Source organism: Eulemur rufifrons, chromosome 17 (genome assembly GCF_041146395.1).
Source record: "Eulemur rufifrons isolate Redbay chromosome 17, OSU_ERuf_1, whole genome shotgun sequence".
NCBI lineage: Eukaryota > Metazoa > Chordata > Mammalia > Primates > Lemuridae > Eulemur > Eulemur rufifrons.
In genome coordinates, this window is record NC_090999.1 from 87,579,328 (window position 1) to 87,601,772 (window position 22,445).

Consider the following 22,445-nt stretch of genomic DNA (forward strand, 5'->3'; position numbering starts at 1 on the left):
AAAGCGCAAGGGACTCTCGACGTGGACGCTTTGCTTCGTCTATCGACATCAAGCTAACTAAAGTACCTTCTTATCGATAAATGTGTCCTCATTACGCATCCTTCACTTGTAATGCTACGACAGTCCTAATGAGTTTCCCGTGGTCATTTTTCGTTTAGATTAAATGTTTTTTCTCACTGCCCCCAAATTTTGCAATGGCAAAATAATTTATGACATATGCTCATTCACAGAAGACCATTGTTCTTAGAGGTAAAGAGTGAATGTTTTTAGGGAGCTGCATTTTATGAATTAATGTGTGAACATGATTGAAGACAGTCCCTAACTTGGCTGTTGATTAAAGAAAGAGTTCATCCTATTTATTTTGTTTTAAAACACCCTACTCTGAAGAAAGATTGATTGGCATCAAATGTCGTCCCCATAAATCATAGCTATTGATTTTTGCATTTGTTTTAGCTCTTCTGATTTTATGCCCCCTTGTGTCAGAATTTGTCACCCTGATAACCAGCCCCCGAGTTGGTGCTGGGCCTGAGCCTGGAAGGTGGTTTCTTTCAATTCAGCCAATTCTATATGTGGAGCGGATGAGCTCCCAAACACAGCCACGCTCCTCTTGCTTCTTATGACATTATCTTTGTATTTCCCATGGAATGTATTTTTCATTACAGATGCCACGCAGTAAAATCTGTGGTGAGGGGCAACATTGGGGGTTCGTACATGAGCACAGATACGTCTCCTGACTGCCCTGGGTGTGGCGGGAAGCCGGCTGCTCCCCCACTCAGCTTTTCACACAGAAACTGACTATTAGGATTTCGAATGCAAATATTAAGGCATCTTCTGGAAACTCTCCAGGTCAGGCAATTCTTCTGTCTTCTACAAGTGGCAGAAGTAATGGGAGTAGAGTATCTGCTGGCTGTACCCCACCCTTTGGGTAAAAGAGGTGCTATTCAGCCTCTTCTTAGTCTGCGTGTGCTCAGATGCTTGTAGGGGGAGCTTGGGGCGCCACCACGTCACCAAACACCGCGTTTAGAGTAAATCGAGGTAAACTTTCTGAATATACATGCTGAGCCCAAGTATCACTTCTTGTGTTTGGTTTTTCTGGCCTATTTGGGTGAATGCTCTCATTTTGAATTGTTATTTTACGCCCTTTCTCCTCTGGCTTCCCATTCAGTATTCAGTCACATCGCTCAAGACCATCCCGGAACTGTGCCGAAGATGTGATTCGCAAACCGACGACCGATCAGGTAGGTTTTGCTCCTTACCTCTGCTCCGAGCCCCGCGTCAGTGTTAAGGGCTCCTGGAAGGCTGTTTTCCCTCACAGTGGTGGCTCCCGCTTTCTGTTTTCTTTTCTCTTTATGGCTTCTCCACTCACACCCTCCCCAACCCCCACCTTCAACAAACAGATGTTAGGTCATCCGAAAAAGGACAACAGCACAGGGAGGCCCTAATGAGGACTCAGCTGTATACAAATAGTGTAAGAGATCATCTCGCCATCTCCAAACCACAGTATGTGCAGCACTTTACTGAAAACCCGAGAAACCATTGGTGACAAAACATAATGATGCAGGCGCCAATGAAAAAATGTTGGATGCGTTTACTACCCATATGGCAAGGACCAGCTTGGGGGATGGTGCTTTGCCAAAGTCGGAAACCCTATCAGGGATGCGACAGGATAGAATCTGCAATAAGGCATACTGTAACAGTTAAGATTAAAGCAAAGCTTTGGAGTTTAATAGTGTAAACTAAACAGAGAATTATGGCATATAGATGAAAACCAGCTGGTTAACCTTTTCTCCTCGCCCTATCCACCCAAAAAAAGTACATTCAGGGTTTTTTGTTTTTTTTTCCTGTCTGTAAATCAAATTAAGCCTCTCTGCTTTTCTCTCTGTGATGGGCAAAAATGAAAATAAAAAAGGTTATTGATGGGAATGATACCATAGTATTAAACTATGAAATGATGTTTATTATTTTTTCCAAGTAATTACTCTAAGTCATCACCATTAACCTTGCCAAAGCTGGACCTCCTCTGATAATAACTAGAGTTCTGAGAACCATGGGTGATGGAAGGCTTAAGATAATCCTCAAATTACGTATATCATGTTTAAAAATAAATAAGTGTGCCTTACCTATACAGCTACTAGAATTCTAGGCCTTTCTAACTGAAAGGACTTTAACAAAACTAATTTACTTTTCCCCTGGACTGTTTGTTTTCTTTTGACATTTTGCTTAGATGAGATGGAGAAAATAATGTCTTTCTAGGTTTGTTTATCTCCATGTTTTTGGTGAGAGTGAAAGTAATGCTTCAATGTTTGGGTCAGAAACATCACAGAAGATAAGTTGTAAGTTCAAATAAAAGTTTTCATTTACCTTCAGTTTTTTATTTCAGCAACACTCAAGTTTCTATAGGGTTTAACAGAGGCTTTGGCTATAAGCCTTATAAGGATGTGCCTCCTTAGAAAGCAGTGCCTGTTTCAAAGTTTCAGCAATCACTGTGGTCAGCGACACAGGCAGCAGACTGCAGCGGTGAGTCTGCCAACCTCAGAGTCACCAGACCGGGGTTCGAGTCGGAGTTCAGCCATTTATCAGCCAAATGACCTCGATTCCGCGACTAGTTATAAAATGAGGAAGAAACTTCCACTAGTGTTTCCAGGCTGTTGTTAGGATCAAAGTTGGATGATGTATCTGAAGATACTTCACAGATACAAGATTCTTTTTTCTTTAATTAGATGTAGAAAATAAGAGAGATGAAATAATAGCAAATATGTTATTAGTGCTTATTGTGTTGGGTACTGTTATAAGTACTCTACTTACATTAACCCAATTAATCCTAAAATCCTTGTGAGTTAAGTCTATTTGGATGGTTATATTACAGATGGGCAAACTGAGCAACAGAGATGAGTAGTTAAATATCTTGCCTGGAGTCACACAGCAGTTCAGCTGCAGAGCCAGGATCCCAACCCCAGGGAGTCTGCCACGAGACTGTTACCCTATCCACTGCATACACTACCTCTCAGACAGTTGGGACTTAGTGGCAATAATTTAATTTTAGGATATTATCCTCTTAAAACTTTTACAATTAGTATTTTCCCTGATTAAGTGGTGAGCTTTTTTCCGTCTTTTAAATGAGTGCTCTTACCGAATTAAATGAGTAAACAGAAACTTTTAACAACTGTTTTTCCTGGGGCTAGTTCATTTAGTTTTCTCTAGATCTTGTAACTTATAGCCCCTTCCACAATAAGTGGTGTTAGCCTTTTCTTCTGTGGTTGAGGAGGCCAGTTTCAAGTTCAGAAGCTTTTAGACTTTACCCAGAGCAAAGACCCAGGGCTCAAGGTCGTCAGCAATAATTAGACGTGACAGGAAATGGATTGTGGGAGAAAGACTCAGGCCTCTTAATGGGATTGCATGTGCATTTACATTTCCAATTCGATGGGCCATTTGGAGGCTGGTAAACCGCGTTATGGTAGATTGAGAGTGATGTTGGGAGAAGGAAGGCATGGAAACATTCATCTGTGCACAGCATCGCCATAGAATTATCTGTGGGCTCCTCTGAAAGAAATACCAACGTGGTGAAGTTTTCAAAGCTAGTTTCTGAAAGGATTGGGGCATGCTCAGTCAGTTCCATGGGCACTCAGATGTGCAAATAACCCTCCCCACCCTGTCTTTCTTGTATCAACCACCTACAGGGGAGTTCGCTCTCCAGAAATGCTAGCGAATTTCCATTCTTACAAAGGGCTGAAAGCAGAATGCACTTTGGCTTCTGAGAAAAGTCCACATCTTTGGGATGAGCCACCCTCCAGGGAAACTTTTCCCTAAACCTTCTGTCTCTTAGAATATACCCCACCACTTCTCTTTGCCTTTCTAGAATACATTAAGCACTTTCTATTTTGTATAGGTTGGCAAATGTCAACATCCATCCTCATATGTATTAACAAGTCTTTGACCAGATGTTCTCATTTGCTTTCTTCTTTATTTATTCAACAATATCTGTTGAGTATTCTCTGACCCAGGCGCTGGGAACATGGTAAAGAATAAGACAGATGAAGCCCCTGTGCTCATGGAGCTTATATGCTAGTGGGGGTGAGAGCCACAAGGCAAGCAAACAAATAGGTATGCTCATTACAGAGAGTGAGAAGAGGTGACAGGAGGCGAGGTGGTGGATCAACTTGTGGGAACTGGGGAGGGAAGGCTGAGGGGTCAGAAATGTAAGACGGCCCTACCCAAGAGTGTCAAAGGCAGAGGAGCTAGCAAGCACAAAGTCCCCGAGCCAGGAATGAGCTCAGCAAGTAAGAGGAAGAGAAAGAAAACCAGTGTAGCTGCAGCACGATGATCAGCAGTGAGGGGTGGGAGGAGATGAGGGCAGAGGGATGATCAGACTCCCAGGAGTTCAGATTTTATGCTAAGTGCAGTGAAGAGCACAGCCAGTGGGATTCCACTTTTCCTAACAGCCTGTGACCTGGAAAGAAGCCTCAGCATGTAGAATCATAACTCTCAGTACGAGAAGGGCCCTTAAAAATCATCTAGTCTGAGAGAAAGTGCAAGTCAGTGTAAATAACGAAGCAAACGGGTAGAATGTTGACCACTGATGAATGTGGATAGAGTGTGCAGCTGTTCTTTGTACTGGTCTTGGTTTTGCAACTATTGTGTTAACGTTTATAAATGAAAAACTTAAAAATTATTTATAAATAAAAAGTTTATTTCAAAAGGCAAAAAAAAAAAAAATGCATGTAGTCCAAAAGCAATTAGATCTTTGAAAGTGATCCTTACCCCAACCATGGGGTCATCCTGCCCGTACTTCATCGTTTCAGTGACAGGGAGTGCACAGTCTTATGAGACAGCCATCCATAAATGTTGTTCAGCCCAAATCAGCGTCCCCAGAATTTCCACCCGTCAATCCTGGTTCTTCCTTTGGAACCACGGTGAAGGACAATGCCTCCCCGACAAGAGTGCCACTAAGTGTGTGAAGGGAGCAGTCCCTCCTGGTCTTGTCTTCTCCAGCTTAACATTTCCCTCCACAGTTTGAAGTGTACCCTGCTCATTCTTTTTGCTCTCTAGTGGGTGCACTGCAGCTTACCAGCATCCCTCTTAAATTGGAGGACCCAGAACCAAACCCAAAGTCACTCCACGTATGGTCTGGTCAGAAACTGTCACCCCACGGAACAGCCCCCAGGGTTTGCCACAAACCTTTCCTGCCTTCCCAAGTGGGCCTGTCCTTTCTACCTGCTTTCCAAGTGTCCCAGGAGGAGCAGAAGTGTAAACTGAGTCCTGCTGGTGGCCTCTGGAAGCCCCTCTGTGAGACATATACCCCAGGGCTCACCTCACTTCATTCTGCACCCTGAGGCAGCTCCAGCAACGGCCTCCAGGAACGGCCGGTGGCCAATTGTTGTCAGAGGCCTGGGAGCGTCTCCCTGCACCTGCCGCTTGCTCACCAAGGCCCACACACCCGCGCTCTGAGTGCCCTTCCTTTAGCCAAAGGCTTTGATTCCCATTGAATTCCTGTTCCTCACGGGAATAATATTTTAAACCATTCTCCATCAATTTTACCGCACTAGGACTGCATTTCAAGTTTTTGTGAGAAATAGTGGTTTTGAAAGAAAGGAAGTGCGAGGAAATTGGAGATACAGGAATGTGGGAGGGAAGTGAAAGACTAGGCATGGGAAGCCCAAGCACAAACTGCCCGTGCTGGGAGCTGCGCAGGTGCTATTGGGGTTTCTGAGCTGTTTCATAGGCAATCGGCGTCCCAGGCATGGGGCCAGGTTCTCTGTGAGCAGCTTATTTCTCCTCAAAATAATCCTCTGAGGGAGGACCACTGTTGGGCCTATTTTATTGACAAGGAAACTGAGGTTGCCTCCAGAGCTCCCATGAAGTTGAATCAGTTAGGGAGTAATTTAGTCCAAGGAACCACATGTAGCAACTAGTGTGGGGTAAAATTAGCAGCAAAGGAAGTTATGTGTGAAAATTTTGCACCTAAAAATGTAAGTTATTTGTGAAACCTTTGCACACATGCTCTGTTCAATACCTGTTACTCCTGTGGGAAAAGAGGACAGCACAAGGCAGCCAATATTAACTCAGCTCAATGGTTTTCTTCAAATGAGGACCAAAAATACTTTATGGTGACATATGGTATTCAAATCAAACCATATTTAATTTCATTGACTTAGAGTTTTTAAAAATTAATTGGACATTCAAATACACATTTGTTTCAATTCATGGTGCTTTAAATGTCTTGTGATTCTTTCAAAATATGTATCTGCTAAGCTCATTGTATAATTTTCTTATGAAAGAAGGTAGATAAATATTAAAGCAGCTTTGCATCTGAAAGCTTATATGTGCTGAGGTTTGAATATTCAGTTATGTAATTTTAACAAATGACCCTGTGATGTGTTTGAGAGTAGATTCTGAAAGCAGTTTTATGCATAAATAATATAAGATGTTCCTTGTGTGACATTGAGTAAAGGAGCCACACTTTTTAAGCTTGATATCTGGTAAAAGTCACTTTGGATGTATGTTTAAAAGCACTGCAAATTTGCTATATTTTTAGACCTTATGCATACAAATTTTGTGACAAACCCTGAAACTATGAAAATAGAATACATGGTATTCTAAGATTTTGAAGGATTTCAGCCAGCACCTAAAATAATAAGTTGTCATGAAATTTATCCTGTGGACACTGCTGTGACATAGTTGATGATGCTAAATATATAAACCTCCTGTTTTCAATTTATATTAAGGTTTAATGCTGAAAGCATGAAAGTGAAGGTTGGCATGGCAGTTTAAATGGAAAAGCCTGCTGATTAGTCCATTTCACATGATGCAATATAAACTGGACTCCAAAGAATAGGGAAACACGTTTGCTAACATCTCAATTGAGAAAATGAATACTTCAACTTGATACAGCAAAACAATCTAACATTTATGACAAAATATCTCAGTTTACTTCACCAGAGTAAAAATTTACAAATGGTAAAACATCTAGTAGAGAATGTTTATGAAATAAAACAATTATTTATTTACCAAAATTATAATTTAAAAGGTGATATAATCTATTATAAAAAAAAATGGAAAGTTAAAAACTGCCAATAACCTTGCCACCGAATCAAAATTACTTCATTTCTCTTTCAAGTATTTTTTTTTCCCCTGAGGCATATTATTTTGTACAGTTGTAATCACAATGTGAGGACAACTTTGCTGCTTTTTTTTGTTGCTACGGAATATGCATGACCATCATTTTGAGTGGAGCACAGAACTTACCCATGAAAGTAGAGCTGCCTGCTCTGTCCAAAGGGAGAGACCATCTCTACCTTTAATCCATTAACACTCCGTTTATGTTTCTGAAAAGAAGGACCTAAGTCAGTGTGGGTAAAGATGGGGGTAGCGGGGGACAGAAAAGTGAAAATAAAACTCCGGTGGTATTGAAAATGATAAAAGGGGCTAGACGTAGCAGAGCTTGAATACGTTGCATCTTTGCCCCTTCTTCTCTTCTCTTAAACATTTCTTCTTTTTGCTTAACCATAAGCATAAGCACCGCAGCGACCTGCTTTTCTAAAAGGTTTACAGCAGTGGAATTAAGAGCGTCAGTAGTGGGAAAGAAAACTTAGGAGCAGAAACTCACAGTGTCCTCTCCTGTGCTTTTGGTTTATTTTTATTTGATTCCCAGAAACATATCTTCTGCCCTCAAAACTGATAATTAAAGAAACTTCCTGTTCGTAGAAATGAGTTTAAGGAAATCTGCAATAAGGAAGGACGAGAAATCAGAAGTCCAGAAAGAAGCATCATTTAGGCAGGGAGGGAAAGAACCAAAGCATAGGGACAGGAAAATCTGAAGCCAAGCAAAGTGCCTTGTACCTGGTGTAGCTTCGCAGTGACTCCTCTCTCAGAAGCCTAGATCCTGTCACAGGGAGAAGTAGTTTCCCCTGTCCTATCTTCCCCGTCTAAGCCAGAAGTATGAGTGTGTGGGGGGGAAGTTTCTGGTTTGGGAGCTTCATAGCATCTCGTACAGTACCCCACTTCTCAGCAAAAGCAGATCCTTGTTCTTTTGCCTTCCAATATTAACTGAGCTCTGTCTTCCCATTTCAAATGACCCCTCTGTTCACATACTTCCTTAATCATAAAGTAAACTCAAGTAGTAGAAACAAAATCCTAGAATTGCACAGGTGAAGGACCCGCTGAGAGAGTGAGGAGTCATCCACGAAAGGCCTGTCCCTTCCGTGACCCTCACTGGCTCAGGCCCTTGCGTCTCACAGTCTGATCCGGGCCAAAACTGTCAGCATCACCTGGGTGGCTGTGAGAAATGCAGACTCTCAGGCCTCACCTCAGACTCTGGAATCACAATCCGCAGTTTAACAGGCTCAATCCCCAGGTGATTCATTTATGCCCATCCAAGTTTGAGAAGCACTGACATAGGTCGCCTAGACGCTAACCCATGATCCTTAATGAGACATGGTGGTGATCTTTTCAAAAATGCAAATCTCATCACGTCACTCTCTGCTCAGAATCAGGCAATGATTTCCCAGGTTGGTTCTCAAGATATGCAATGGGGGCCGGGCGCGGTGGCTCACACCAGTAATCCTAGCACTATGGGAGGCCGAGGCGGGTGGATCGTTTGAGCTCAGGAGTTTGAGACCAGCCTGAGCAAGAGCGAGACCCCGTCTCTACTAAAAATAGAAAGAAATTAGATGGACAATTTAAAATATATACCGAAAAAAAAATTAGCTGGGCATAGTGGCGCGTGCCTGTAGTCCCAGCTACTCGGGAGGCTGAGGCAGTAGGATTGCTTAAGCCTAGGAGTTTGAGGTTGCTGTGAGCTAGGCTGATGCCACGGCACTCCAGCCTGGGCAACAGAGTGACTCTGTCTCAAAAAAAAAAAAAAAAGATATGCAACGGGAAACTCTCTTATATGACCTTCAAGGCCCAGGGTGATCTCCTGGACCAGCAAGCATCCTTGCATGCCATTGTCCCCCTGCCTTCTGCCCCAGTCACAGCAAGGAGCCTCCTCCAGTTCTTCAGATGTGCTCTGTTCCTTCACATGGGACGTCCTTCCCTTTCCCTTTTCACCTCTGAAGTCACCTCATTAGGGCCCCTTTACCTGACTCTCTGGACTAGCACTGTCCAATAGAAATATAATACAAGCCACATATGAAACTTAAAAGTTTTTTTAAAAAATTATAAATAGATGGGTTAACTTCATAATGTACTTTATTTAACCCAATAAATCTAAACTATTAACATTTTGACAAGTACCACCAGCCACATCTTAAGTGCTTAATAGCCACAGGTTTCTAGTGGCTCCTACATTGGACATTGCAGGCCCAGAGGAGATCAGCACTCTCCCCACAACTCACATTATTTAATATTTCCTAGCTCCCTGTACTTTCCCTCTTTAAATATCTGTGTTTTAAAAAATATCGATAATGTGATATTGGTTTAGTATCAGTTTTCCCTAGTAGACTAAAAACTCGCTTGGGCGAGTTTGTTCATGGCGGTATTTGCAGTGCCTGGGCTCTGCGCTCACTGTCTACCTGCGGTGTCCATGGACAAATGAACGTGCAAAGAGGTGAAAGGAACCCTTGCTGCTTGGGGTTTCGTATCATCATGGAAGTATGAGACAGCTGGTATTTTGCTTCCCTCCATTTGGTTTGGCACCCTGATCCTTCAGTTATTTCCTCTTTCATCTGCACCATTAATCTCTTCCTCTCTATGGGGCCGTCACCCTCATCATGCCAATGCTCTCTACCCTCTCATCTTAAAAACAAACAAAACCCGCTCTAGGAGCTCTCATCCTGCACTAAAGAGTTATGGAAAACTCCTTCTCCTGTTCCCCACTTCCTAGCCACCCTCAGCATCTCCAATGTGACTTCCACGTTGTCAAATCCATCAGCACTTCGTTATTCCCATCTTTCTTGGCCTCTCAGCATTATTTGAGACTATTGGCCACTCCTTTCTGGAAACAATTTCTTCTCTTGGCTTTGCGAGACCACCCGTCTCCTCATTTTTCTCCTAACACTCTGACATCTCCTTAGTCTCTTTTACAACTCCTCCTCCTTCTCTACCTGACCTTTAAATAGCCCAATGGGACTACATATTCAATAGGACCCTCCATCTCTCCCCTCAGCCTCTCAGCAGATACCTCATCCATTCTCACGGCTTCAAAGACCATCTATGTGCTGCTGCTAATCTCCACACTCCAGCCTCCTACTTAACGGCCCATTTAATGTCAACATTGGATGTCTCATGGAATTCTAACGAGGAATTCTTGAATCCCCACCCCTAACATGTTCCTCCTCAGACTCTCCTCGCAGTAAACAGCACTCAGCTTACTGAAACATCCACTCAGTTGCTGAACCAGACTCTTCCCTCTCTCGTGCTCCACGACACTCCGTCACCAGGTCCTGAGTCTTCTGTGCTCAAAGTATATCCCTGTGCTATACACTGAATGTTTGGGTGCCTCCAAAACTCTTATGTTGAACCCTAACCCTCAGGGTGATGGTATTCAGAGGCAGAGTCTTTGGGGAGATGATTAGGTCATGAGGGTGGGGCCCTCATGAATGGAATTATTGCCTTTATAAAAGCAGCTCCAGAGAGTTCCCTCGCTCCTTCTGCCATGTGTGGACAAACTCCTCTGTGACACCCCCTCAGGGATGCCCTATTTCAGCTAAAATAAAAGCCAAACTCTTAGTTGTAGCCAATAAAACCCCCCAATGGGTGGGTCCCTGATAACTCTCCGCAACTTCAGCTTCGACCCCTTGATCCCCAACTCACTCTGCTCTAGCAAGAAGAGCTACGGAACCTGCCAGATTCTCTTCTGCTTTAGACATTATGAGTGTACTTCCTTCTACTAAAATCTTCTTCACAAAATCATCTTTTCTGTCTTATTTTCCCCCAGATCCTCACATAATTGGCTTCTTCTAATCCCCCAGATCTTAGCTTAAATGTCACTTCCTTGATGAGATTTCTCAGCTGTTCTCTATCCTAGTACCCTCAAAGCACTTTGCATTTTGTAATTTTTGATTCTTCGGTGTACTTGCATTATTGTTTGGGCAGGATTATGTCCATTTCTTTCACCCTTACGCCCCTAGAACCATGTGCATAGAAAACATTCATCAAATGTGTGTTGAATGAATGAACTCTATAAGGGCACTTTAGCATTCTGCCAATTACCAATTATTTTAACACTGACTATACTTTGTTATATTCCTGCATTTCTTGCTTACATTAAAAAAACAAATCGCCACCTCTAACCTGTTGAAGGAACTGACAGCTAGAAGAAAAGATTCTCAGTGATAAGATGACTCTAAATTTAGGCTAAATTTCATGCCAAAAATAAACAGGAGGGAAATTCTTCCACTCAACTGTTTTTAAGAAATGTTGTTACCAAAAACCATTTCCATTTTCCAGTTGAGTGCAGTGGCTCTCACCTGTAATCCCAGCGCTTGGGGAGGTTGAGACAGGAGAATTGCTTGAGGCCAGGAGTTTGAGGCTGCAGTGAACTATGATTGTAACACTGCACTCTAGCCTAGGTGACAGAGCAAGACCGCGTCTCAAAAAAAAAAAAAAAAAAAAAACGGAAAAAAAAAAATTTAACTTTGCTCCCACATAGAACATTCATAGTAAATAGTTACCAAAATTTAGGCAGAGAGCAGTTTGGAACTTAAAGTAAATCTGAAATGAGCATGACCAGGTTTTGCCTCTGGTTTCTGGGATTCCATTGCCTATATGTGACCCAAATAGAAAAAATGTGAATTACATCTTTAGGGAATAATTTTAATTTCCATAAGGCAGTCCTCCAGTGTTATGGAAGGAAAGTTAGAGTCAGGGAACCTCAGTCCTGGTCGAACAGTCGGCATACTATGTAATTTTCCACATTACACTTAAAATTCCCTGAGTTCTCATTTATTTTCAAGTGAGAATACGTCAGAACTGCTTATCCATCCTCCAGAGCTGGGAAAATCTCCGATGAAATCATACCTTGTACTGAGAAACATAGAAAGCCTTACACAAATGCATTGGCAATTTTAAAGTATCAAATAGAGGACACTTTAGGAAAATTCTGATTAAGAAATATCATTTTGTGGAATTCTTAAAATACATTTAAACCTTCCTTCCACTCTGTATAGCGATCCTGCGAAGCGTGTCCTGAGCTGCCCCTGCAGACGCAGGCACAGTGGCTCTGCTGTTCGCCCGTCCTGGGAAGAGCTGCTGTCTGCTCTTCCTCCCGCTTTGCTTTGTGCCGCTGCACCTGCCTGTGCTCGCCCCAGCCCTGCACCCAGGCCCAGGCCACCGAGGAGGAGCTTGAGAGGGTGGACCCAGGCCTGCCAGGAGCAAGAGCAGGCTGCACGCCAGCACTGGGTCTTCCATCTCTCCTCCCTCGTGACCTTACGGTGTATCCCTCTCAAAATAAAACCAGGTTTCACTCACTTACTACTTTCTCATGGAAAATAGAATGCATTTAACTTTCAGCAAAAAAAAAAAAAGTAGGGAACACTCTTGTACCCTGAAGACATTTTTTTCTTTTTTCTCTTGGTGTCTACAGCTAATTTTCTAGTGTGGACACATAATCCATATTTAGAAGTAAAATAAACAGGCATTTCGGCAGCCTTGGGTTAGAGATGGGGAGTAGAGGGTAGGGATTTTCCAACCGCCTACCCGCCTGCTCCGTCTGCCTCTGGTCCTCTCTCAACGTGGTCCTTTGTCCTTGACAGCGGAGCAGACTGTGAAACGTCGCCACCTCCAGTTAAAGCTGGGAAGTGCGCGCCGGCACGGCCGGAACCCACGCTGGGCTGGGGAGTCTTTCACTGTCCCTCGGTGTCTCTCTCTCTCTGTCTGTCTCCCTCCCTCTCTCTCTCTCCCTCTGTCTCTACGTTTCCGCACAGAGAGGGAGGGAAGCAAGAAAGGAACCCCGGCAAGCGGGCCTGGCATGGACACAAAACTTAATCCACTCACAAGGTTCTGCTTGTGTCAGTGAAAGTCAGCATACTTTTCAGATGACAGGATACCACGTGCTTTCCACAGACTCACCAACTGCTATTCTATGGAAACTGTACTTTTGAAGACCAAAGGTTTAAAGTTGTCAAAATATTGAGTCTGATTTCATGATAGAATATGCCTCTTCGATGAAGGAGGATCTGCCCTGTCCAGGGTAATAGGGCTTGAGGATTTCAATGAGTTTTCCCAGAACAAAGAAAACGGGGGCAGAGAGGGCACAGAGTCGTGTGAGCAGGTCATGACAGTGCCGGGCAGGAATGACAGCAGGTGACTCTGACAGGTTTGGCAGCAGCTGCTTGAGGTCAGTGGCCATGAAAGACAGGAAGTTTAGAACCCAAATCAATGAATCTTTTCCCACCTTATTTTAATGTCCTGATGGGAACAGATCATTGGCTGGAATTTTTATAATAATAAAGTCGTCTGTATTTCCCCCTCGGCCTCAAAATACCCTTCTTAAAGGGTCTGTGGCATCAATGAAAGGGATGAGCAAGCAACCTCATGGGAACATTCCAGAAACATGCATTCCTCAAACACACGTTCACTTCACTCTTCCCAACACAGTTCTCCAAACCCAGAGTTAACTCAGCCCTTTCTTGGATCAGGTTACACTCTCACCTCTGAGGGCATTGCAGAAAAGCACACGGCAAGCAGCCCCGCTCAGCCCCCGTGCCCTTCTTCCTGCTGTCGGGAGATGGTATGAGCCACCTGTCGTCACTTCTCACAGAGTCTGAGGTGTTGGCACTAGGTGGGTCCACTACAGATTTCAGTTTACAGAGGATTGAGAAAACGCAGGTCTCTAACACTGATACTCCTAATCTTTCACTATGTCCCTCCCTTTGAAGTGAAAATGGAAGGAAATGGAACGTGGGAGAACGTGGAAGGTGTGTCCTTGAAGGTGCCAAGGTGTCCAGTAGCTGTGGAAGTGAAGTGTATTGTTAAATACATTTTAAGGCAATTACAACTAAAGCCGACCACTTTGTTTCTCATGGAAAATAGAAACCATTTAACTTGGAAAAAAAAAAAGTAGAACACTATTTTATCCTAAAGGCATGGCCCCTTTTCTTTCTCTTCTTGATGTTTCAAGCTAATTTTTCTAATATAGACACATAACTCCATATTTAGAAGTAAAACAGACATGTTGGGAGCCAGCATTGACATTCGGTCTTGAAAATTGGATCTACTGTTGCAACAGCAAACTGTACATTATCTTCCTAAGAAAATACTAATTTATCAGTCCTAAGAGCCAAAGAGTTTTTCTGTGTCAGCAATCAGCTCAGCCTCATAATTATAAATTTGTGAGGATCTGGTGAAAGACACCGATCCAGAGGAATTATAGTGTTTCACAGTGAGTCACTCGGAATAAAGAGCCCTGTTATTTGTAGACATTCCATACAGTCCCAGAAATTTAGGAGTGGATCGGGTCTTAGCAATCGTGTGATCTAAATCCTTCATTTTACAGATGAGGAAACTGAGGCTTAGAACTTATTGTAGGAAACAGTTGAAAGTATTTCAATAGGCAGCACATCTTCCACATGTCTGAACATCTTCAGCAGCTTGCTAGCACTGTCTTTAAAATATTCATCACAGTAAGTATGCCCAAAATGTGGCAAGAGTGACTCATTGTGACAAGACTCATATTTATTTACTATACTTGGCATATTCTGAAATATTCCTTCCTTCCTCCCTCTCTCCCTCTTCCCTTCATTCATTCATTGAAAGATTAAGATACAGATCCCCAACATCTTCAAGGCACTGTGCTAGAAAAAAGGCTGGTTATAGGCACAAGTTGGTTCTCAGGCAATCTTTGCCCTGAGGAACTCTCAGGAGAAAAGGGAAGACATGCATGAGAGAGGTGTTGGAACAGAACTTCAGAAATGCCCAACTCAGAGTACATGCAGATGTTGTTAGGACACTGAGAAGCAAAGAGCAACTATTTCCTGGGAGGGTTAGAGGAAATGCACCTAGGAAGTAATACCTGAGTGGAATCTTGTGAGCTACGCCTGAATCTAGGCAGAGAGGATAACAGGGCAGTGTAGGAAAGGGCTAAAAACCCCAAAGGCATGAACAAGGAAGGGAGAGCATGGTGTATCCAGGAACAGGGAATTCAGCAATGGAGGTTCAGAGAAAAATTAGAGACTTGGGAATCATGAATGATGAGACCAGAAGGTAAATTTTAAAATGAATAAAAGAACTGCTACATACCATGCTAAAGAAATTAGCTATTACCCTGAAGTCCGGGGCTTCCCAAACCTAGTAATTAAAGTATCATTTCCACAACGTGTGTTCTGTCCAAGGTCTACCTCTGTTATTTTTGCCTTATCTGTATACCACTTGTACTATTATTTATTTAATTTACTTTTCTGAAACACCTTACTTTTAAAAGAAACAACTTTGTTTTTAAAAGAAACTTTATGTGACTAATATATAGAAAATCAGGCCGGGCGAGGTGGCTCACGCCTGTAATCCTAGCTCTCTGGGAGGCCGAGGTGGGCGGATCGTTTGAGCTCAGGAGTTCGAGACCAGCCTGAGCAAGAGCGAGACCCCATCTCTACTAAAAATAGAAAGAATTATATGGACAGCTAAAAATATATATATAGAAAAAATTAGCCGGGCATGGTGGTGCATGCCTGTAGTCCCAGCTACTCGGGAGGCTGAGGCAGGAGGATCGCTTGAGCCCAGGAGTTTGAGGTTGCTGTGAGCTAGGCTGACACCACGGCACTCACTCTAGCCCAGGCAACAGAGTGAGACTCTGTCTCAAAAAAAAAAAAAAAAAAAGAAAATCAAAGTCACTTGCAATACATTCAAGGTCATCATTAAGATGAATGTGACAAGTATAAAACATTCCTATTAATTCTTTACTTATGAAAGTCTCCGCGCCCGGGGCCTGCAGTCCCATTGTTCTGTTGGGGCATTGTAAGTTTTGGAGAGAAGTCCAGTTCACTCTAGCACCAACGCGAGACTCCTTAAATTAATTAGGAGGAAGAAAGGGGACTGATAGGTGAACAGTGTTCTCACTCCACAAATCAGGGGTCTTTGGCATGCATGGTTTCTGTGTGCCATCGTAGATACTGCAGGGACACTGCAGACATATGGGCAGTCCAGGGCCACCAGAGGTATTTGAGCTGATTTTGAGTGACAAAATCAGACTTATCTGAAGAGGGATAACTCAGGACTGGACAAGGAGACCCAGGGAAGCAGGGGAAACCTTGCTGAGACTGTGGGAGAGAGTCCCAGTGTGACCCAGTCAGTTTAATGAGGATGAAGAAAAGGGTTCAGATTTAAGAGGGATTGAGGATGAGGCCACCGCAAGACTTAGTGCCTGAGGGGTGCTGGGCAACAGTCATGGACAGAGAAGGATCCAGAATGCCCTGGAGATGGCTGGCTTGGGAGAGTGCACGGAGGTCATGTGGTTATCCGGGCCAGGACCATGAGGAATGTGGTTAGGGAAGAGGAGTAGAGTGGGGATGTGTTAGGGGAAGAGGGGCAGGGGAGGAAGTTGGCAAGGGTGGAGAGAGACAAGGCCCCCTGCACTGGAAATGCTGCCTGTCAGGAGTCCTTGCACACCCTAGGCCCGCAAGAAATGCTTGTCCAATAAGTTGCTGGGCAGGGACGGTCAGCAGGCGGGTGGAAATACCCTGCTAAAGAAAGCTCAGAGGCATTCCAAGTGCCAGCTAGATTGAAAGAGATAATTGTGGCCTATACATCAGCATCAATTACATGTCCATTTACCTACTGACCATTTTAGAAAATTTGTGACACAATCAGACAGATTTAAGGCATATTAGGCATGTTTACTTTTGTAAGATGTTAAAAATGAATCCATTCAATCAAAAAGTCATTAAGAACCTACTTACGTAAAGCAATTTTCTGGGTGACTTTGAGGGATAGAGAGATAAATCAGTCGCAGACCCTGTTCTCATGGAGCTGGTAAAGATCTAAGATAGATAAAATTGGGGGGGATTTAAATTTTGTTAACATGTGAAGACTTTATTCATGATTTCCAGAAAGCAAATTTAGCCTCAAAAATCTTCCTAGGAAGCATAGGTAGTCTGAACTTTGTTTCCATGCATGATAAGAAATTTATTATAGTATTGGGGTAGAATAATAGTATGAGTGAAATTTTTAGTAGACTTAAAGAATTGGAAGCAAAAATCTTAACAGTCATTAATAGCCCTTTTTCTGTGTTATTCTTAAAATATCCTTTGCCAAACTTAGGAGCAATAAACTAACTGAATTTTGTCTTTGTGTATAGCATAAAATTGCCCTTCTTCTCATCCAAGTATATGATATAGCAATAAATTAGAGCATTTTCATGAAGACCCATTAAATAATCCATTTTTCATGACCGGGATTTTTTTTTTTTTTTCTTGGCAGTCAAGACATAGACTAGAAAGCATAGATTTCACCCTCAGCCTCAAAAAGAGTCATAGGTTTGAGTAAGGTGAAGGATGACAAGCCTAAATGTTGATGCTCCTGCTTCAGTTTCTAGACCCTTCTGTGGAAAGAAGTGTTTTCCTAAGACTCAGACAGAATTCATTTCCATAGAGCGTTCTTAACGGCTCCTGTCAGAACAAAACAGCTGGGAAACATATGGTATCCATTTCCCTGTATCACTTGGAAAAAATTTCACATGTAAATAAAGCCAACATAAAAGAGTAGCCCTCTGAACCCACGACCTTAAATAATGCATAAATATATTGGTACAATGCACTCATTGTATTGACCCACTAAGTTATGTGGCTTAAAATTTTTTTATTACATTCTGAGATGCACGTTTTCTAGAAGTTCCAAAGAAATCAAGGTAATTGGCAAAATATTAGCAATATCATACCTAATAATAAGTATGTATCTCAGAAGTGTCTACGAATATATATTTTTTCCCCACTGTATTTAAAGCTTTTCAGAAAGTTGATGAATAAAATTAAAGGCATATTTACACCTTATAAACTCCATGTCCACTATCTCTCTGCTGTTTTAAATAAGTAAGTAACCATGTGTTATTGAAAGGAAGAGAGAAAGGCTTGGCAGAAATTTCTGGCAGACATTAATTTTTCATGACTTTACATTTTTAGAGAGAAAAGGACATAAAAAAGGTAGAGAATGTTTAAATTTATAAGGGACCAACTGGAATTAGTCTTTGCCTTTGCATATTTACATTTCATAAATAACCTAAGAAAATCTAGCTCTTACTGGTGATTATCACTCCTCTGAGTTTATTAACAGGACTTTTGTCCCCTGTGAAATTAAACTGTAAATCCCTCAGAAGGATGCACTTTGTACCTTTTTAAAGATTTAATGTGCTGTGCAAAGTGAGATTCAAATTCACATACTAGGATTTGTTAATTGTCGTCTCTGTGCCAAGCACTGTGTACAATGAAGGACTAGAGCCAACAAAAGGAAAGAAAAGCAGCAGCCTAAGACCATCTACATACCTTCTGGAACATTCTCTGTTACACGTTGCTTATTGGAGAGAATCCAGCCTTCCTTCCACAGCTCACAGGATTCTCTTTTTAGATACCAAAATGCCGGAGCCAGGACGGCCTCAGAGGTGGACTGCATACTGCAGACCCTCTGAAACCTCAGGCAAAATTGTGGTAGATCTGGGGGAAAGAACTTACTGACAGTTATATGGCATCCAGGCTCAGAACCCTTAACTTGGTTCCAGAACTTCTCTGACTCCATTTAGAGCATATCCCAGCAGGAAGAAGAAGGACCAGCAGCCTAAATTTAGGGAACTTTAATAATATTTATCCCACGTTCACACCAAGAATCAGTCATAGCCAGAGGCTGTTGCAGAAGTTTTAGACCTGAGTACACATTTATCTCATGTTCTTTTATTCCTTGGTTGTGCCCAATAGCAAAGAACACACACATACACGTACTTTTGAATTAAATACTTCCCACCTGTTGTTGTTTCAGAAGAGGAGAGCTAGATGGGAGGTCCCTAGTTGGAGGGCATGCTCTGAAATCGCACTCCTTTGAAGAGGGGTGGTGCAAACTAAGTGGCAGGGGAGTAGGAACCATCAATCAGTGGCCCGCAAGTTTCTAACGGTGCCAGGTCATCTGTTGTCTGGCAGGGAAGGGTCCCAGAGAGGAAGCAGTATCATCACGACCCAGGAGACTGTTGCCCCATCTGCCTGCCCAAGAGGAGGCGCCGGGTGGCCGCTCATGCAAGGCGAACTGGGAGAGGAGGTGCTTCTTATCTCTCCCCTCCAGACGTGTCTGGCTGTTTCACTTTCCAGGCCATCTCCAGACCCTTACTCAAATGCAAATGAACACACAATCTTTATGTAAACTTTACACAGAAAGAGATTTGCACAGAAATGAGATTTAAAAAAAAAAAAAAAACTACTCTGCCTACCGTGTCCTCTCTTTACAGCTTTCTTCTGTTTTCAGCTTTCTCAACAATGGAAAGCATTAAAGAACACGCTCTTTTGTTATGTGTTAGTGTGTTATGTTGCTGTGTCATATGGTGCCATAAAACGCCTCTGCATGATGGTTGACTAGGACACTTTGTCCCAGGTGGGGTTAACTCAGCCATGCCTTGTCTCCCATGGTCCTTTCAACTCCTGACCACGTCATTCCTTTCTGTTCTTCCCCTCATCCACTTCAGGGGTACCTAGTGAGTCACCCAATGGGGCACAGTTTGAGTTTGCTTAGTAATTTTCTCCCTCTTTATATGGGGATTCTTAGGCATTAGGGGTGTGTATGTATACACAGGCATACTCATGTGTGTGCATGTGTATGTATAGCTCCCTTTTCTCCCTAAATTAATTTGGAAGTTCATTTAACACAAAGAATCTTATCCTCTAATCCTGTTCTTCAGGGTGGTGGCAGATACTGCCACAGAGGTAGATCTATCCAGGGAATAAACCTAAATATCTGTCTGGGTTTGCTATCCTTAGCTGTCTGCTTTTACCATTACTACTACTTTCATTAATTTTGAGTCAATATGTCATAGCTTTCTTTTATCATTCACTGTTTTCCAGTGGTAAGTATAAATTATTGTGTGGATATGTGTTCTCTCTAAGTCACCTCTACACGGGGGATTAATTTGAGCATAATTTGAATGGACTGTGTCTGCCTGCGTAGCCAAGATGTGTTCAACATTCCAATTTAATTTTTTTTTTAAACAGTTTCTAGCTCTAGCTGGAATTGTGGCGTCTCAGCCCTCATTACAAACACGCAAAAGCCCACAGGAATCGCTGATGTATACAGTAAGTTCCGCCCAGTGAAGCGGGTTTCCCCACTGAAACATCAGCCAGAGACTCTGGAGAACAATGAACATGATGACCAAAAGAACCAGAAAGTGGAGTACCAGAAAGGGGATGAGTCTGGCCCAGGCCCCCAGCCGGAGGAGCCAGGCCCCGAGGATGGCGTGGGTGCCCTGCCAGGTAAGAGCTCCGAGCCCTGCACTTCGTTGGGTGAACTGGAGCATTACGACCTCGACATGGATGAGATTCTGGATGTGCCTTACATTAAATCCAGTCAACAGCTTCCCTCTTTTACCAAGGTGACTTCAGAAAAAAGAATTTTGGGTTTATGCACAACCATCAATGGCCTTTCTGGCAAAGCCTGCTCTACAGGAAGCTCCGAGAACTCGCCATCCAACATGGCACCATTTTGTGTTCTTTCTCCCGTGAAAAGCCCTCACTTGAGAAAAGTACCAACTGTCATCCGTGACCCCCACAAGCTCTCCACTGAAGAACCCCAGAGTTCGCCTCCTCTGGTTAAATGTGGCTCTGCATATGAGCCTGAAAACCAGACCTTTAGTGATCCGCATGGTCGCAAAGTTGACAAGACAATGCCAGACTGCCAGCTCAGGGCCTTCCATCTGCAGTCCGCAGCCGCAGAACCCGCACCAGAAGAGCAGGTCAGTGGCCTGGCCTGGACCAGCTCCCAAGTCCCAGAAGAAAGGAGTGAGTATGTGAAAAAAGTAAAAAGCATCTTGAACATCGTTAAGGAAGGACAGATCTCTCTCCTGGTAAGTACGATCTAGTTCAATATACACACTAATAATCTAGAGGCTCTATCTTTATCACCTCCCTTCACTAGGAACAGATGATGATGCATTTGTTTTGGTTCTTATTTAATCTTTACTCATGGCTTTAGTTGGGAGATGTGACCTTTTGAGTTTTAAAATAAAAAGGAGGTTAATATATGGAAAACAAATGGCTACAGATGGAGTGTTATTTCATTTTAACTTTGTATGAATTCAGCTGGAAAAAGAAAAAGACTCAATCTAAAATGAAAACAAAACAAGGAGAGCCCAGCACTTTCTTTAACTTGAATTTTAATGTCTTTCTTTTTGCTTTTAAAATGGTTCCCAGTGCTCTCACTCAGTTACTTGTGGGATGTCAGTTCCTTGCTGCTGGTGGACCCGCCAGCTATGTGAACAGAGGGTCTTCTGTTTTATCCTGATCATTATTCAGAAGAGTTGGACCAGGATGTTTGAAAAGCATTTGCAGATAGAAGCTTACCCAAGAGCTTGATTGCCCTCTGACCCACATGGAGTCTTTACTTAGTTCCAGCTCTGCATGTCTAGGGAGCACGAAGACGCTTTTCCAAAGACTCTAGACACAGAATAATATGATGTAAGAAAAATCTGTTCTGCTTAGGCTCAGAGACAGCTGAACTGAATAGCACTCCATCTGCCTGCATTGTTCTTTTCTGGCTTCCAGACTTGGATCAAACAGTAGCAGGCCTGGGCTCATACTATGATGTTAATTAAAGTCTCATTCAAGAAAATCATTGCATCTTGGCAGTGTGCGTCTACTTAGCATAAAGCCATACATAGATAAGTACAATGTACTCGTTCTATTATCACAAATACTGTTGTGATAGGACAATATAATTGAACAATTGTACCAAATAAAGTAGTAGGGTTTTTTTTGCTCCTGAAAATGTTTCTTCTATTTTCTTGGCTCTTCTCCTCTAATTCTCTTTGGTTCATTCCTTTCTTTTGTCCTTCCCATGTTTTCATGTTTGCCAAATGCTAAGACCTCTTGGTTCACCCAACAGTGTCTAGCAATGAGTTCATACTCAGGAGACTAAACTTCACTAGAGGCGGGAAAACCAAAGGCCAGGTGGCCTCCAGATAGCCCCAAGAGTCTGGGTGATGACAGTGTCCAGAGGTACCTGTAAGAGCACTAGTAGCGGCAGAGTAGCAGTCGTCGTCATATAGTTTGCAGTCAAAGCCAGTTCTCTACAACTCAAGGCCAAGTAAGCAGGTGGAGACAACTAGTTCATTCATTCAACAAACCTACAGCAGGGAACAAAACCCAGCCCAGCCCTCAAGGACTTGGCAGCCATGTGGGGGAGACAGACAGGGAAGCTGCCCGTTACCGTAAATGCCATCACAGTTGTTCAGCAAGCCAGCTTGGTGCCCCCAGCTCGTTGGCCCTGGCCCTGCTGCCATGTCTCGCGTGAAGAGCTGCCTCTTGAGAACTCACGTTCTAAAGCACATTAAAACA

At 42.9% G+C, this 22,445-nt stretch overlaps 1 protein-coding gene across 1 annotated transcript in view; it reads left to right on the top strand.

The window, feature by feature from the left end:
• Window positions 1-22,445, top strand: part of SNCAIP (synuclein alpha interacting protein) — a 75,974-nt gene that overhangs the window by 12,137 nt on the left and 41,392 nt on the right. Inside the window, 2 exon segments of the mRNA XM_069492154.1 lie at window positions 1,166-1,238; window positions 20,109-20,956. Coding sequence (XP_069348255.1) covers window positions 1,166-1,238; window positions 20,109-20,956 — 921 coding nt within the window.